The sequence below is a fragment of the Kwoniella europaea genome, chromosome 2 (assembly GCF_036810445.1).
Source record: "Kwoniella europaea PYCC6329 chromosome 2, complete sequence".
NCBI lineage: Eukaryota > Fungi > Basidiomycota > Tremellomycetes > Tremellales > Cryptococcaceae > Kwoniella > Kwoniella europaea.
The window spans coordinates 988,218-1,004,485 of record NC_089488.1 but is presented as its reverse complement, the minus strand read 5'-3'; the positions used below and the strand labels follow the sequence as shown (position 1 = coordinate 1,004,485).

Genomic DNA, 16,268 nt, shown 5'->3' with positions numbered 1-16,268 from the left:
GCCAATTCCTCACATCTGCCTTGATCAGTTCATTCCCCTCTCAACATCATACTCGTTCTCACATACGACCGCTGACCACTTACGAATACCCATCGAGTCCACCCAAACCGGCCACTCCGGTAGACCTCCAAACGAGCAATTACCAAACTCCTACACACGACACCTTCTTGGACCGTCATTCTCTAATCAAGTTGTACTATCGATCCAGGCAATACATCTCATTCTCCCAGTATCAAGCTATATAGCGACATTGCACTATGACAGACCAAGGCTACATATCATCTGGATCAGGCAGCGGCAGGGTATCAGGTGGTGAAGGCGGAGATAGGAATTCGTAAGTCCAGCTTTAGGGGTGCTTTTCTCTCCGTGGAGTGGTGAAACCCTCTCTTTTTCTCGTACAGCTGTAGCATACTGATTTTCGTTCATCCATTCAGGATCGTATTGAAAGTTGGAATGGTAGGAGATTCACAGATTGGTAAAACTTCATTGATGGTGAAATACGTCGAAGGTAGTTTTGAGTGAGTTGCTCTTCAGCTACTGTTTGCAAGCAATGCCATGAAGCTGATATTGATCACCCTCAGTGAGGATTATATACAAACGCTAGGAGTCAATTTCATGGAAAAGGCAATAACGATACGAAATACCGAGATAACATTTTCGGTGAGTTTATTACTATCTTCTCACTTTCAGCTGCTTCAACCCGGGGCTCATCGACCTCCGGTTAAGGATACCAAGCTGAATCGTTTGATTGCCTTAGATATGGGATCTAGGTGGTCAGAGGGAATTCGTATCGATGTTACCACTAGTATCGAATGATGCTGTAGCGATATTGTTCATGTTTGATTTGACGAGGAAGGCGACCTTGAATAGTGTCAAGGAATGGTATAGGCAAGCTAGGGGATTCAACAAGGTGAGTTAGGGATCTCATTGTCAATGAAATGAGAGGAGAAATGAGTATGCTTTCTGTTGATGAGGACAGATGTGAGGGAGAAATGCGCTACAATCGGCAGGAATAGAGCATGATCAAAGAGCAAAGCAGATACGGAAGAGAATGAGACTTATTGCTAACGCTGAAATATGACCCTTGATAGACCGCTATACCAGTATTGATCGGTACGAAATACGACCAATTTGCTTCTTTCCCTCGTGAAGAACAAGAAGAAATCACAAAGCAAGCTAAGCGGTTCTCCAAAGCTATGCATGCTCCATTGGTATGCATCAGCTTTTAGTTGATTTGCTGCAGCCTGCTTCGAGAGGGAATAAGAACGCTAATTTCGGGTCTTACGATGTAGATATTCTGTTCGACATCGCATTCCATAAACGTACAGAAGATCTTCAAAATTGTTTTAGCCAAAGCATTTGATTTGAAGGTGAGCAATCGAGATCTAGATTCCCTATTCCTACGGATATTAATTCTGATCCTAATGCTCCTGTCATCTATAGTGCGTTATACCGGAGATAGACGAAGTGGGAGAACCAATCTTGTTGTACGTGGATGTATGATGATAGGTATACGAATTAGGTCCTCCTAGTATCGTATAAGTAACCATATATGCAATAGAATGAAGTTGGAAAGGAAGCCTCACGAGGAGAAAGCTACCTTTCCTCAGATTCTTCATTTCATGTTACGATCAGAAACCGAAAATTCTATATACCTGCAATACACCAAACAATTTACATTAGATCAGATACAAATTCGCATCACCTATATCAAATATATATACACTATTTTGTTCAATTCCAAAACGTTTTCTTCCATACTCACATATTTTGGTTAATCTTGTTTCCCTTTTCCTTCACTCGTTCTATATTGGAAACGTTCTTTCTTCACTTCTTCACTTTTACATGTAAATCATTATTGATCAACTCTCATTATCCATTCTTTATGTTTCTTTAAAAGGTGCTTTCGAAGTATACCACAGAACATCTTTGATAACTCAGTAGGATTTTAGATTCAAACTATAGGCGATTCGAAGAAGCATGTGACCAATGCATTAAGGGCAATGCACCATCAGCAAGCAAGATCAAGTCGACGTCCACCGATGTAAAGATGGATAAATAACCCCAATTGTAGATGAATCGAGACTTGCCTTTGTTCGAAGGACACAACAAACACGATGCATTGAAATGATCTTGATCTTAATCGTTTGATACGATCAAAGATCATGAAATGACATGACCATATAAAAAATGGGATAGATCGAATTGATTTTACTAAGCTTGTTCAGTGCTGTACAAAATCAATGAATGCGAACTGAACATATATACAACAATTACTTTATCTATATTGTGAGGTGAGGTGAGATTTTCTGGTCTGGTCTTGCGAATAGGGATTTTCGCAAAGGCAATGAGAACAAGAGTTATGTTTGTGCGATTTGTGAGAAATGTGATTGATAGTTTGTGCAAGAGTTCGTGTTCGTGGTGGATTGTATTTCGTCCAGGTCGTTTTGTCGTATTGTCATTTATCGTGGTCGTTTTGCTTCGTTTCCAGCTCGTTAAGAAACGATCAGACAGATCATTTCCTTCTTAATACAATGATTCCCACATCGATCTCTAACGCGTCCAGTGCGCCTAGTTCACATTTCTCCACAAGGACTTTGAACTGTCATAATTTGAAGTTAGCTTGTTACCATGAATGAGCAAAAGGGAAAAGCTTACAAGTTCCTGTACAGTAGTCTCACATTGACTTATATCCATCCTACCTTTCTCTCTCAACACTTTTTTGAGATGACCCTCGTAGACTGCGATGGCAGCGTGATCACTCATTAGCATTCAATTCACTTCTATACCACTATGGGCTTCAGTCTTTTCTCGAACCAAAGATACTCACCTGATCTACAATACGTTGCTATTCTTTTGGCATACCCACTCCTATCAATCTTCCCTCTCCTATAGTCGATCCAAGCGGGATGAGTCAATCTGAAAATCTTGATCCCCGAATCTTCCCATTCCTTCTTCTCTTCTGGAGAATATTCATTAGGTCTGAACTCATCGCTATCATCCGAGAAAGATCTTTTCATCTCTTCTGACGCTCCCACAGCTGCCTCTGACGAATGATCGATCAACGGTTCCCATTCATTGTAAGTTTTCGACAACGTATTCTGTATCGATTCTAACGTTCGAGGCCAATATGGTACGTCGACCAATAAGGGTGCAACTTGAGTTTTGATTTCTCCCAGAGATACTAATCTCTGTATCGCAGGTGACAAGGCATGTGACATGGCTTGCCAAATATCAGGTCGGTATTTCCTAGTCTTACCGTTTGTCATAGGTGGTGAAGGCAAAGGTGGTCCAGGAACAAAAGGACTATTGTTGATTTCGGTCATAGGTGTGATGTGCATATTGTTCGGAACATGCTCGTCAATAGAAGTTCGAGGTGAAGTAGGTAAACTCATTGAGTAGTTTCCTGGTGATCCTCTAGGTGGATTGACAAATCCCTCTTGACCACCGGTATTACCTATTTGATCGTTCCTTCTGTTATTATGATATTCAGGGGCAGGAGCAGTTCGAATTGCAAATGAACAAGCTAAAATACCACCGGATCTAACTTCCTTAGCGCGAAGTTTCAACCAACCGCTAAGATCCTTCTCTGATCGCTGTTCCCTCTCTTCAGCTTGCGAAGTGAACAGATATAATGGTTTAGGTTGGATCGTACCGTGTAATTTACTGAGTTCGTTGGTACATAGCGCGACATCTACAGAGTTAGGCGGTAGGGAAGGTTCTGCGAAGCCTGCAAAGCTGTACGAGGTCAGGATCAGAGGTGAAGGTATCGCTTTGATTTTGCGATATGATTGAGGGTGATTTGATAAATTGGCTTGCAATGATCGAGTATCGAAATCGGGACTGCACTGATGGGTGACCGTAAGTACTTTCTTGGATCGACCAGGTCCCACGGATCGCAGTGTAAGGGTTCTGACAGTTTCAGCCAAGACAGCATTAGGTGTCTCTTTGTGACATCCGTATCTGTGGAGAAATTGACCATGATTAGCCAGCAAATCGCGAGGGCATTTAAGGTTTCACTTACTCTACTACCTGGAAATGCTCTTTCTCCTCTACACCTTTAACCCAGCCTCTGACTACATCACCCAATGCTTTTGCTAGAGGCACATCGAAGCTCCATTCAGCTTCACTTAGGACCTCCTCTTTCCTCTTGATCTCTTTTACCATCTCGCTTTGTTCAGGTTGCAAGCGCTGTTTGAGGGCAGCAGCAAGGTCTTCACCCAGGTAAGATGTCAGTTCATTGGCATCACCAACCATCTGACCTAATGATCCCAACTTCTCTCCTAGGTCCAGTCGACGGGCTCCACTGAAAGTTGAGAATCTGCTTGTCGTATGCGGTAGTCCATGGGAGTGATTTGCAGTCGATATGGTCTGTGGCGAAGACACATAAGAAGGTAAAGTCGATTCATGTGGTTTCTCATCCATGGGGAATTGAGTGGTGATTGTTGAATGAACACCTAGCACATCAGCCGATATCGCTGAGGCAGCAGACGCATCGCTCAGACCCCTGTCCCTCTGGGCTAGTAGAGGTATAGCAGGAGCAGAGGATGAGCGAGGTAAATCGAATTCCAATTCAGGTTCTACACCATGTAGTAGTACAGCGTTCGATGTCATATGTGAACCGAACCCAGATTTTTGGTGGTTGGCGAAGAAGTCGCCTTCTAGAGGTGGATCACGTAGATGATCTACGGGTGGGAGTGGCGGTGTACTTTGGAGTAGCTTTCGATCAAACGTTAGAGGTTTGGCAAAAGAGTCGCTGAAGAATGGGGACGAAGGTCCTAAGTGTGAAGATGTTCTTGTTCGGCTGCGACGAGTCTGTATGTTTGGCCGTGCAGTGAGGTCATTTACAATCCCATTTGCGTTGGTGGTCGGGTTGTCCTCTTCCATTTCGATGTCTTCGTCGTTTGGCGCTTTTCGCTTGACAGGTTTCGAGGTGGTTCGGCGTATATCGTTGACACTCGCTCGACCTATGACAGTCGATAAGAGATGATAAGGTGCTTCGGCAGCTGTACAGTCTGGCGAGCACCGCAAGTTGGCATCATGACCACCCGAAGGTGCTCTTTGTCGATGACTGACGTGGGATCGATGTACTTGAGATGCGTAACGACGGAGATTCGACGGTCCAGCGTGATCGTAAGGTGGAGAATGGGGTGCCATGGCCTGATGGGGAAAGTGGGATTGAGCTGGCGTAGACGATGCGGAGAAACTTGCTTGACTACCAAAAGCGGCGGTGATGGGTGGATATCGATTCGAGGAATGTCCGTGCGGATTGATGTGAGGATGAGAATGAGATCCTCCGACTGGAAAGTGACTCGATCCCACTCCTAGTGGGGATGACGGTCTGTTATGTTGATATCCTTGATGAGGGTGTGAATGAGGGTATACCATTTCAGTGAATGGGTGAAGATTCGAGGGCGAGGGAGAAAAGGCTTTAGGTCGTAGCAGATGAGCAGTCTCCGAATGTGATCTTTGATGACCTAATCCAGTGTAAGGTGAAGACGTACGATTACGGGGCGAGGTGGCGGCGAAAGCTGAAGCTGCTTTTGGGTCTGGTACGGGTGGTATGGTGTCTCTGATTTCGGTGAATGAGATAGTAGGTGAAGAAGGAGAGCAAAGTAATTCAGGTGAACCTATTGATGATGGTGGAGAAACCATATTACTTTTCCCTCGTTGTAGACAAACTTTGATCGAGGGCTAATAATCTTGAAACATGAAAAAGAGTATATCAGTCAATAGTCAATGTTGAGAGGATTAAGCTTTGATATCGATGAGATTAAGATCGGGTAGGAAAGCACGGGCCAAGTGAAAAACCAGACTGGTTGAAGGATATGTCGCAGTAACAAGTAGCAGTGATCAAGATGGAATGGGATCATGCGTAGAAAGGGAATAACATGAAAAGTCTGGATCATGCCCATAAAGCATACAGCATATAGAAAATAGAGAGGAAAACAGGGGATATTTCTTGACCAAGTTTCGATCTTATGATACACCCTTTGTGCAATCAAAGCACCGCATGAGATCGATCATCAAGGGGTAAAGATAGATGTAGGTACATGGAAAGTGATAGACTCATTGAAGTTGGAACCGATCGTTACTCACTCAGTTCAGATCCATTGCCATTACCACTAACCAGTAGTAAGACCTAAGTATATCTTAGATTATCGTCTGGAAAATTTTCTTTCTTCGACTTCTTCAACTAACACAGAAATCACCTTTCCATTCCGTTCAGTATTTGAGATGTTGATCTTAATCTTCCTTTACTCCGCTACGGTTGAGAACAGTCCCACGCTCAATTGCAATCGCAATGACAATCCCGTCAGATCGCAGTCTTTCAGTTGGCGAATGCGAAGAGACGATACGAGGAGAATTACAAAGGAGTGTGAATGATTTTTTACCTTTCGTCCTTTGAAAAGCTATGCTATGAGATTGCAGTGAAGCGGAGTTGGAGCAAGCCAAGATCAGATTTTTCAATTTCTTGATTAGCTTACTCGGCGTGTTTCCTGATGTCTGATGAAAGGAAAGTGACAAGTCGGGGCCCTTGAGTTTAACAGCTTGTGATGAGGTAGTAGGTGTATCTTTATTGAGGTGTGTTGGGACTAGAAGAGAGGAGGTGGACGGCGTGTTTAGCGTTTGGTGCAGATAGGTACAATGAAAGGGATGGTGATGGTCGTTTAAGTTGGTCAGCTCGAAGTACAGAGTAGGCGATACAACTACTATGATGAACGATGAAAGGATGACTTCTATCTGTTAACTCACCTAGACCAACCCAAATATTCTTCCTTTTCTTTCTTACCGTAATCCCACGTTGTGTAAACCAGGTTTTGCTGTTTCTGTGATATGGTCTGAGACACAATTCAGACTTGAGATTCCAGATCTTTTGGTTGAGATGATTGGTCAGTACGAGTATCTATGTACCGTACGTTGGTGCGATTACGTTTATTGATGATAAGGATGATATCGAGTACTCGTAAGTGTGTTTTGCTTATGTGATTTTGATTATGATCGATGTTGTGATATTCGATGGAGATCGCAGTCGCAGTTGAGTTGGATTGAGTGTGGAATGGGCGCACGGTTCAATCCTATTGTCTTTTTTCCACAGTGTACAGATTATAGTGCTGACGATCAGAGGAGTGCCAATGAAAAGTCTGGAGCGTGGATCGATGCACACAATCAATCAAACTTGTGAAATGGTACTAAAACGGTTGTCGGACAATGTTCGGTTGATTGTTTCGAAACAAAGCAGAAGGACTGATCGTCGTCGCCTTTACTCGTATTTGTTCTTATTCTCGCAGACACAGTTGGTTACTGGATCCCTGATCCCTATCTGATCGCAAAGTCAAAGGGCCAAAGGAGGTGGTACGTGTTATAGATGAGATGATGGCGATGGTGAGCTAAAAGTGGGGGTGGTGGTGGGGGGGGAAAGAGGTCTTGATGATATCGAGTGGGTATAGAACGAGGAAAGTTGTTACATCTCTCTCTGAAATCCCATCAAATGGATTCAAGGGTTGATATATAACTTGCGATAGGATCCGTTGATCCGAAAGGAAGGAAGGTTCGAAGATTTAGGGTTGAACGAACATCTTTGCGTCTTCCGTCTTCTCTTCCATTCATATCCCAAACGATAGACATATGTCACCGTTTTATCAAGAACTGAGGACGTGTGTCATCCAACTGCGTGCGTACGAATACTGTATCGTGAGAGAAGTTCTCGGCTTTTTCCTTGGTAGATAGAGTAAAGCGTAGCTTAATCGTGCCAAAAATGATAAAAAGGATCTCGGGGCAACACTGCCGCAGGAGTACGTGTAGATGCAACGGTGCATGATTATCGTGGCGTTATTTTAGACTACAGATGAAACTCCCCGAGAGGTGAGATGTGCAAGTCCAGACTCTTTTCACTTGCGGCAGAGCCTTTTCGTAAGCGCATCAAAACTCCAGACTTTGGACCTCGGACCTTTTGCTATGTGTAGATAAACAACACACTAACGTTAATTGGGGTGCTTGCGTACTCCCTGAATGTTAACCATTGCAGGAACCACGACTTTATCTCGTTTCTATTCGACGATAAAGATCTATGACAAATTCGAGAAGATCTCAGAATGCTTGAGATGTAAGATTAGCGAACCAAGATACTTGAAACGTTCCTATCTGTATCGACTCCATAAGTTACGAGTTACAAGTTACCAGTGACCGTCTCAGCGATGTTCCTTATCTATCCTCTAACACTGAGATGTGGTGTAGCGATATAACCCGAAATGACTAAATGCCTAAGAGAGACACGAATGTCATCCCAAAATGGCTGAATGCTGACCAAGACGATGAGCACATCGACCAATTTCTACCTGTTGAAGATCGACTAGTGGATACGTATGTACAATAGTCAGGGATTATTTGCATTCGATCTATAATGATCTGGGGGAAGGTGGCTCTCTGACTTCGTTTTCACACAGGAACGATCCCTCTCATGTGTCACTAACTTGGTAGCTAATGGTTCGCTTTCACTTCTTCCATCAAGGCATTGAAGAGTGCTGAAGATAGTGGAACGATCTTGACATTGCGTTCTCTTAGTACAGCTTTTTGCGCGAGGTACAACATATCTTCCTCATCTTGCTTCTCTCGTTCTTCTTCATCGATCCACTCGTCCTCTGGATCATCGGGGTACTCTTGACCTAGCTCTGAGGGGAAATCGGACACCAGGAAGCCGGAGGGAAGTAACATTTCTTCGTCGTCATCGTCTACAGGCATGGGACTGGGAAGAGACGAAGAATTGCCAAGAGAGGTAGGGCCCGAAGGTTCAGAGTTGTGTTCAACATCCTTCCCAGATGGAATGATTCTTGACTCGATGAGTGGAACGATAAGCCTCCTGGTAGTATACAGATTCTCGTCCCCGAAGGTTAGATGCCGCAAGGCTTCGATGATGGGACCATTCGGACAGTGTATAGGAGGAATAGGCTTCCCCAGTGGGAACTCAACGAGGAGATCAATCGCTCCAGAACTGAAATTCCGAATCTCCTTGAACCCTTCCAAATTCGGTTCGCAGCGCGTACCCAGAACATCAGGGAGGGATCGAAATTCTTCCAGATATTCTTGAACAGTCATGACTTCTCCTACACCTTGGTCTTTCGTGGTTGATGCAGATCCCTTGATAGCGAACAAACTTGATGATATCGCATATACCAAGTAGTACCTATGTCCCCTTATTAACAGACCTAGGTAAGTGCCGCAGCACTCATGACATGCACTAAGGTAAGACTATCCCTCCCATACAACTTTCTCTAGCGGTGTGTCGCTTGATCCCATTACGATAATCAATGACGGAATCACGTAAGCTCTTTCACCAGGAGATCCATATCTCTTCTCCAAGCTTGTGAGACCGGAAGATATCGAGCCACTTTTTCTATCTGCATGATTCTCTGATGGTGGATATGCTGGACTCGACGCAGGAGAGGATATTGGTGTGGCAAAAACGAAAGTCTGGACGTAAACCATTCCATCAGGTACTTTCGCTCCAAAATTTTCGTATGCTCTCCCTGTTTCGCCTTGCGGCTCAGAGGCCTCAGTCTCCCATCTGCGATAAATTATCTTCGATTTACTTGACGACTGACTTTGATCCCACTACATCCTATATAGCATACAGGTGTTGATATCAAGATATCACTTACCTTAGCATGTCTCGATGGAAGTCCGTATCGATGTACGACATACCTTTGACCCCTCTTCTCACTCGAATGCTTGCCAAATCCGGTGTCCCGCCCAGGTGTACAGCTATTTCATGTTTGAATTCTGGATCGAACTCTGTGTCTAGCATGGGGTGTAGCCAGATACCAAACATCGCCCGAAGTCTCGCTGCATTATCTGGAGGACTCTTCAAAGGATACGACTTGAAATCATCCTTGTCCATCCTGGGGTCGTGTGATGATCTCAGCCGGATGAAGCTGCGAAAATTGGGGTGATTTGCGGTCATGCTCATTTCGAAAACGGTAAATCCAGTCGATGAACTCAAAAGAGATGGGGTATAAGCTTCGATATCCAAGCAGATGCAACTAGAGAAGGTATCCAATCGTCGAAATAAATCACTCGATGATGATGTGTCATCATTAGGGTTATTAGGCGAAGGGAAAGTTGTTAGAAGTAGGTAATGTACTTATGGATGCTGGTAGTTCACCTTATATACAAAAGTTGTCATAATCATTTCACTTCGTGTACCACTCCTCATCGCCATATGTGATCATTCTCTTCAGCAGTTAAAGTACGCAGTACATACTCAAATGAAGTCCATAAAAAGCTAGACTAAAATACAAGAAACACATCGGCTTTGCTCCCCAGTGCGAAGGGCTAAGTGATCATTGCATATCGTTTTTCCTTCTCTTTGGCCTATATCAGTCACTCCTTCAATTTAACACCGAGGGAGACACGCAAGACCTAGAACATAACGCGACTTACCATCTGAATGATGGAGTTCAGCCTCGTTTCCCTATCTGTAAGAGCTTTCTGATGACATTCTAGAATCCTACGCATCGATCTAAACATATCCCTATCTTGTGGTAACTTCGCTGAATGGAAAGATGTCTGTGCGTCTTGAGATTGCCCTCGAGCTCTGGGGAGATTATTGGTGATTGTCGATGGATCGAGGCTCGATAGTAGATGAAGTACCTTATTCAGCTGGTTGATATCTACATTTGGAAGAATAGTAGTAGGGTCGGATCTGCTGGCTTCCGGTTTATTTGACTGGTGATGAGTAACGTCAGTATCCATAGTATGGAGGTCGGAATGAGATTGTGATCTGCTTGTCGAGGAAGATTTGAGGCTCCTCTGAAAAGTGGTGGAAGTGGATAAATTCGCTTCAAGTGTATGGGAAAGGATATAACGATCCTGCTCTTTGTCCTTTTCTTCGTTCTCTTTCATCTTGATAGAGGTAGATGTCGACCCGCTCAACTTCCTCAGTGCACCTGTTGGAGTATCATCCACACCCATATCATCTTCTTTGACAGCTTGAAGACTCATCAAGCCCAAATCCATCACTGAACTTGCACGTTTATGTAGTTTACTGGAGGAGCGTTTATTGGAGAATGATACGGAATGACGAAGTTGGTGGGTGGGTTTGGGTGGTGGAAGGGGGGTAGATGCTGTTACCAGACTCGTGGTAGGTGCAGGTGGATAGATGTTGTGTGATTCCTATATTCCCTCCGAGTGAGCAAGCAGCACACATAGGGAATGATTCATGAAAAGCGAATAGCGCTAACCTGCCAGTCCATACCTAAAGTTGTTGTCAACAGGTTCTCCAACTCTTTGACGTAGGCTTTCTGTCTTTCGCTCTCAGCATACTGAGCTTCGTTATCCCTACGCATCCCATATAAGCTAATCGGATCTCCAGGGGAGCCCCCAAAGGTATGGTGAGCTTACTTCTGACTTTTTGCAAATAGGTCTTCCAACGTTGCTAATTCCTTATTCAATCTTTCAACTTCAGGACCGGTGTTGTGTTCGATAAGAGTTTCCAAATCTATTATTCGATTTCGCAGCTATCACCCAGAATTAGATACAGGGATATACGTCCTCGGATGTAAGACTCACGCTTGTATTGGTCTTGTTCAGCCCTTCTACTACCTTCTTGAGTCCTGCTGTCTATATATATATATATCCCATCAGCTTTAGTATCTACAGCGCGTTGGCTGTTCGTGGACAGCTTACCTCATTCATGAGATCCCCTTCTGCCTTTGGTGAGTTACTGCCAAATTCCAACGCTGTGGAAGAAGCGTTGAGAAAAGCTGAACCTCTTTTTGAGTTTATGGAAGGCGTCATACCATTTCCGCTTCTAGTCACTGATCCTGTGCGTCGGAGTGAGGTAGACATGCCTGACGGTGTATGATCATTTGAGGGGTACGAAGAGGACATGTCGCTTTTAGAGACAGTATATCAGTATTGATAGCTTGATCGAAGCGAGACAGGAAGAGCAAAGGTTCACTTGAACTGTCAGTATCAGAGCACTAGACTGGATCCTGCTGCATGTTTTCCATTTTGCATGTCATGTATCAGGTTGATAAGGGTGAACCTGTACATATGTAACTTATTTGAAAACGTAGAATCTCCTTCAACTTGACCACTTCGCACCAACTTTTGGTTGCCCACGTGATGGCCACGTGGGAGACACATGGATGTGTTGTCGGATCCGAGCGAAGCCAACTTTACTTTGTTTTGGATTTTGTCGAATGACTGGACAATCAATCTTGATCGTATCTGTTAATTGCTCTGTCAGCCTCAATACATACACCATCACCCGCGACTTTCTCTGGGCAGATCCCACGGTCCGTCTTCAGGATGGGTAATGATCAATCACGTACCCTAGGCGGGGACGATGCCAAGCCAGCGGAGGACAGACCACCTAATTATTACGAATTGCTACAGGTGGATGAGGAAGCTACTGCAGATGAAATCAAAGTGAGTATGGCTGAACAAGAGCATGAAAACACCGGCTGACTGTTTGATCTTGCTCCAGCGCTCATACAGGAAGCTAGCTGTAAGTTAGTGTTAGCGGTAACGAGGTGTACGAAGGTGCTAATGCTAAGTCGACTTGTCCCTCGTAGTTAGTCCATCATCCAGACAAGAATCCGCATAGAATTGAGGAAGCGACGAAGCTATTTGCAGACCTGCAGCAGGCTTATGAGGTGAGCTGCCTCACCAAATGATCTTGTGATCTTTGATGGTAACTGACCGTTATCTTTTCTGCTTTATCAAAAGATATTAAGTGATCCCAATGTAAGTGTGTATAAAAAGCAATACATCATTACTTCACGTATCTCACGATGCGATGTTTCTTTTTTAACAGGAAAGAGCATTCTACGATAATCATCGGAATGTACCTGTAGCAGCTACAGATGACGATATATTCGACCATGTCAGATCAGGAGACAAAGCTACGAATGATCCGAAATCGAAGCTGAATAAGAGAAGACATGGTGATCCTAGTGTAAGGTTGGAACAACTCATGAGGTTCTTTGATCCCAAATTGGCTAGAAAAGTGGACGATACCAATGAAGTGAGTAGAAATTTTCTACTTTTCGTCAAGTCTGGCTGTGCGTAGACTGAACAAATGCCATGTCTGGGTTTATTCAGGGATTCTATTCGGTATATCGTACACTTTTCGCACTCCTAGCATCCGATGAGACCTTGCATACACCACCCGACTCGCCACCACTCGTTTATCCTTCTTTCGGAGATTCGACCACTTCATACGCTCCTGCTCAAGGTATGACCCGAGCTCAAAAAGATTCCCAAATCTGGGTTAGAGATTTCTACTTGGTATGGACAGAATTCGTGACGGAGAAGAAGTTTGAATGGGTAGCAAAATGGGATTTGGAAAGAGCTGAGTCGAGGGATATCAGGAGGTTGATGGAAAAGGAGAATAAGAAGGTTAGGGATGATTATAGGAAGGAATATAATGAGACTATACGGGTGAGTCATGCTCATATAACTGAATTACGGCCAAAGAATTGAAGATTAGAATGCTGATGGATTATGAACAAATTAGCAACTAGTCCTATTCATCCAACATCGAGATCCTCGATACAAAGCACATCAAGCCAAGCTAGCTAGAGAGAAAGCTTCAGCTAAAGCCTCAAAGGCCAATTCCGGTACTTCCACACCGTCCGGTGCAGCCTCAGGTATCGATCCTGAAGCAGCCAGAAGAAGGCATGAAGAAAGGATGAGATCGGCAGCGGAATATGAAGAGCAGTCATGGCAGAAACTTGATGGAAGGCGTTCTGACGAAGAGGAGGATGACGAAGAGGAGAATATGGAAGAACAAGAGACTGGTGATGGAACGGGAGTGAGATTGGATGATGGTATGGGAGGCGAATTGTTCGAATGTGTAGCTTGTTCCAAGACGTTCGCAAGTGAAGCTAGTTGGGCCAATCATGAGAGGAGCAAGAAACATAAACAGGCTGTTTGGAGGTTGAAGAAGGAGATGATGGCTGAGGCCAGAGCTATGGGGGAATCTCGGGATGTGTCAGATGAGGAGGATGAGGGGGGCGATGGTGAAGATACATTTGAAGATGCCGAGGAGGGTGAGGTGATGGTCGAGGATGGAAATTATGAAGCTAAAGATGCTGAGATAGACGCTTTGGAAGAAGAGTTGGTTGATCTTGCCCTGGAAGAAAGTGAAGATGTGGACTATCCCTCGAAGAAATCGAAGAAGAAAGCTAAGAAGGCTAGGAACGTACATACACCTCAGCATTTATTGGATGCTGAACCTGAAAGCTTACCTACAACTCCTCGGCTCGATGATACTCCTGAAAATGGTGAGGATGATCAGAGTGATGGGCCCGACAGCGAGAAAACACCGGAGTTGTCGAAGAAGGAAAAGCGAAGAGCTAAAGAGGCACGTAGGAAAGAGGAAGAAGAAGCTCGAAAGGTGGCAATGAAAGAAGCTAGGAAAGCAGCTAAGAAAGGTCTATATCCTATAAAAGAAAATGGACCTGATTCACTAGCCCAACAGGAAGAGAAATTGAATAAAGGTCGTGGATCTGTACCTGCACCTGCACAGAAAGGAAAAGGGAAAGCTAAAGACGATGGATTTACGATGCCTAAGCAGAAGGGGAAGCCCAATAAGGGTAAAGGAAAGGTCGAACAGGTGGTTGAATTCAGCCAAGAAAAAATCGATAAAGTCGTAGAAGGGATTAAAGAGAAAAGAGAAAAGATGTTGGAGAAATGGGGTGACAATTGGACAAGTGAGTTTTACCATTTCTGATGTTACCTAATAGATAAGTGGCGAAAACTGATATGCTTTCTTGTAGATCTGGTCACAAAGCTTCAAGTCATACTTGATTATGCCTCTGCACCTGACGGTATAGGCGTGTTATGTTTGGGGATCGGTAAACCATTCTCAGATAGAACAGCTCAGATACAGCTTGCCTTATTGTTGGAATTGGCTGATTCGTTGAGTGTAAGCTGAATCTTCCTGATGTTTGTATACGAAGGTAGATTTTTTTTGGCTAAATCAGATTGCTGTAGTGCCCGACTTCAAGCATCGAGGTATTTGACCCAGTATCAGATGAGGGAGATAAGAGGATCCTTTCAGCATTTGGCATAAATCACCTTGAGGAGAATCTTGTATGTATATCAATCCATTCCTGGCGATTGAGCTGATGGAAAACTATCATAGATGGGCAAGCATGTCCTTTCACCCACCAAAGCGTATCTTCTATACCTACCTCACGCACCTAAACAGCTATACGAGTCCCTCCTTCAAACCAACTTTGGTCCGTCTCTAGGAGATAAACCGGGTCGTGTTCTACTTGGAAATGACCTTGCGGAATATATACCTGGATTCGTCAGAGCCAATGGAGAGGGGAATAAGGAGAATGGTGCAAGTGAGGAGGGAGAGTTCGTTAAAGCTAAGAAGAAGAGGAAAGGAAAGGGAGATGGACATAGGGAGATCAAGGATGGTGTATTGCAGAGACTTGGTGAGTCCATGATTTCATCCTGATTAACGATATATTGTTAGTATACTTATCATCTGTGGCCTGCAGTTCCGAACATGTCGATATTGCATTTCAATAGCGTATTACCAGAAACCAACTTACCTGGATTTGCGAGAGCTTTCTTATCCCTTGCCTTTCAGTGGTCAGATCCTGATAAGGCAGATAAAGTAGATTGGGAGAAGGAGCTACCTGAAGTTGATTGGGCGGATGGAGAAGTCATTGGGTAGATTATATGAGTGGAAATAAGGGGAAGATATACCGAGCATTCCATATACCCATATCACGCCAGTTAACGCATACAAATATATGTCCCTTTTGTACCACGTATTCATACCATTATCAGATTACTTTGATGCCTCGGAATGTTATCCATTCATCTCCCTCATATATTGATCGACAGGGGAACTATTCCATCTACGGCCAGAGAATTCAGAAAGCACTGCGTCCCGTCAAATCCGCAAAGTGAAGCTGAATATCGGTTGATGAGTACCAAGGTTGGGGACAACTTGGGAAACCCAAGTGTTGTAGTTTTGTCGTTGTGTAGTTCTGTGATCCCTTCGAATGTAGGGCTAGCACCGTCCTGGAAACCGATTTGCCATGGTTCTGCTGCGTATTGTCCTTTTGGTATTTTCATATTCGATCTACCCATCGTGGGACTGCCTCTTCGTCTCTTGTGGGGGAAAATGTAAGCGCTGTCGATGAACACAGGTAAGCTCGTCATTCCGATTGAAATCGCAACCAGTAAGAAGCAAGTGATCTGCCTCTGCGCTAAAAATGCACGTGAAGTGGATGTCA

The 16,268-nt window shown here is 44.1% G+C and overlaps 5 protein-coding genes and 1 non-coding gene across 6 annotated transcripts; 3 read left to right on the top strand and 3 right to left on the bottom strand.

Moving 5' to 3' along the window:
• Window positions 1-257: 257 nt before the first annotated feature.
• On the top strand, window positions 258-1,503 carry V865_006706 (septum-promoting GTP-binding protein 1; the record flags this gene model as incomplete). The annotated part of the gene is made up of 7 exons (XM_066230463.1): window positions 258-334; window positions 435-518; window positions 582-660; window positions 758-910; window positions 1,092-1,211; window positions 1,293-1,370; window positions 1,444-1,503. The coding sequence occupies 7 exons, from the start codon at window positions 258-260 to the stop codon at window positions 1,501-1,503; spliced, it is 651 nt and encodes a 216-aa protein (XP_066086560.1).
• A 1,012-nt stretch (window positions 1,504-2,515) lies between these two features.
• On the bottom strand, window positions 2,516-5,655 carry V865_006705 (uncharacterized protein; the record flags this gene model as incomplete). The annotated part of the gene is made up of 4 exons (XM_066230462.1): window positions 2,516-2,602; window positions 2,659-2,741; window positions 2,831-3,963; window positions 4,025-5,655. 4 exons carry the CDS (start codon window positions 5,653-5,655, stop codon window positions 2,516-2,518), a joined length of 2,934 nt encoding a protein of 977 aa, XP_066086559.1.
• A 2,826-nt stretch (window positions 5,656-8,481) lies between these two features.
• Window positions 8,482-9,898, bottom strand: V865_006704 (uncharacterized protein; the record flags this gene model as incomplete). The annotated part of the gene is made up of 3 exons (XM_066230461.1): window positions 8,482-9,249; window positions 9,322-9,565; window positions 9,660-9,898. 3 exons carry the CDS (start codon window positions 9,896-9,898, stop codon window positions 8,482-8,484), a joined length of 1,251 nt encoding a protein of 416 aa, XP_066086558.1.
• A 434-nt stretch (window positions 9,899-10,332) lies between these two features.
• V865_006703 (uncharacterized protein) lies at window positions 10,333-11,889 on the bottom strand (the record flags this gene model as incomplete). The annotated part of the gene is made up of 6 exons (XM_066230460.1): window positions 10,333-10,371; window positions 10,441-11,172; window positions 11,241-11,337; window positions 11,401-11,516; window positions 11,569-11,619; window positions 11,686-11,889. 6 exons carry the CDS (start codon window positions 11,887-11,889, stop codon window positions 10,333-10,335), a joined length of 1,239 nt encoding a protein of 412 aa, XP_066086557.1.
• A 423-nt stretch (window positions 11,890-12,312) lies between these two features.
• V865_006702 (uncharacterized protein) lies at window positions 12,313-15,700 on the top strand (the record flags this gene model as incomplete). Its single annotated transcript, XM_066230459.1, has 12 exons — window positions 12,313-12,432; window positions 12,491-12,511; window positions 12,579-12,659; window positions 12,733-12,750; window positions 12,821-13,030; window positions 13,108-13,446; window positions 13,523-14,441; window positions 14,508-14,720; window positions 14,787-14,935; window positions 15,004-15,102; window positions 15,155-15,455; window positions 15,522-15,700. 12 exons carry the CDS (start codon window positions 12,313-12,315, stop codon window positions 15,698-15,700), a joined length of 2,649 nt encoding a protein of 882 aa, XP_066086556.1.
• Window positions 15,701-15,888: 188 nt separating this feature from the next.
• Window positions 15,889-16,003, top strand: V865_006701. Its single transcript, XR_010725596.1, has one exon. It is a non-coding gene; the product is annotated as a 5S ribosomal RNA (ribosomal RNA).
• The last annotated feature ends 265 nt before the right edge of the window (window positions 16,004-16,268 follow it).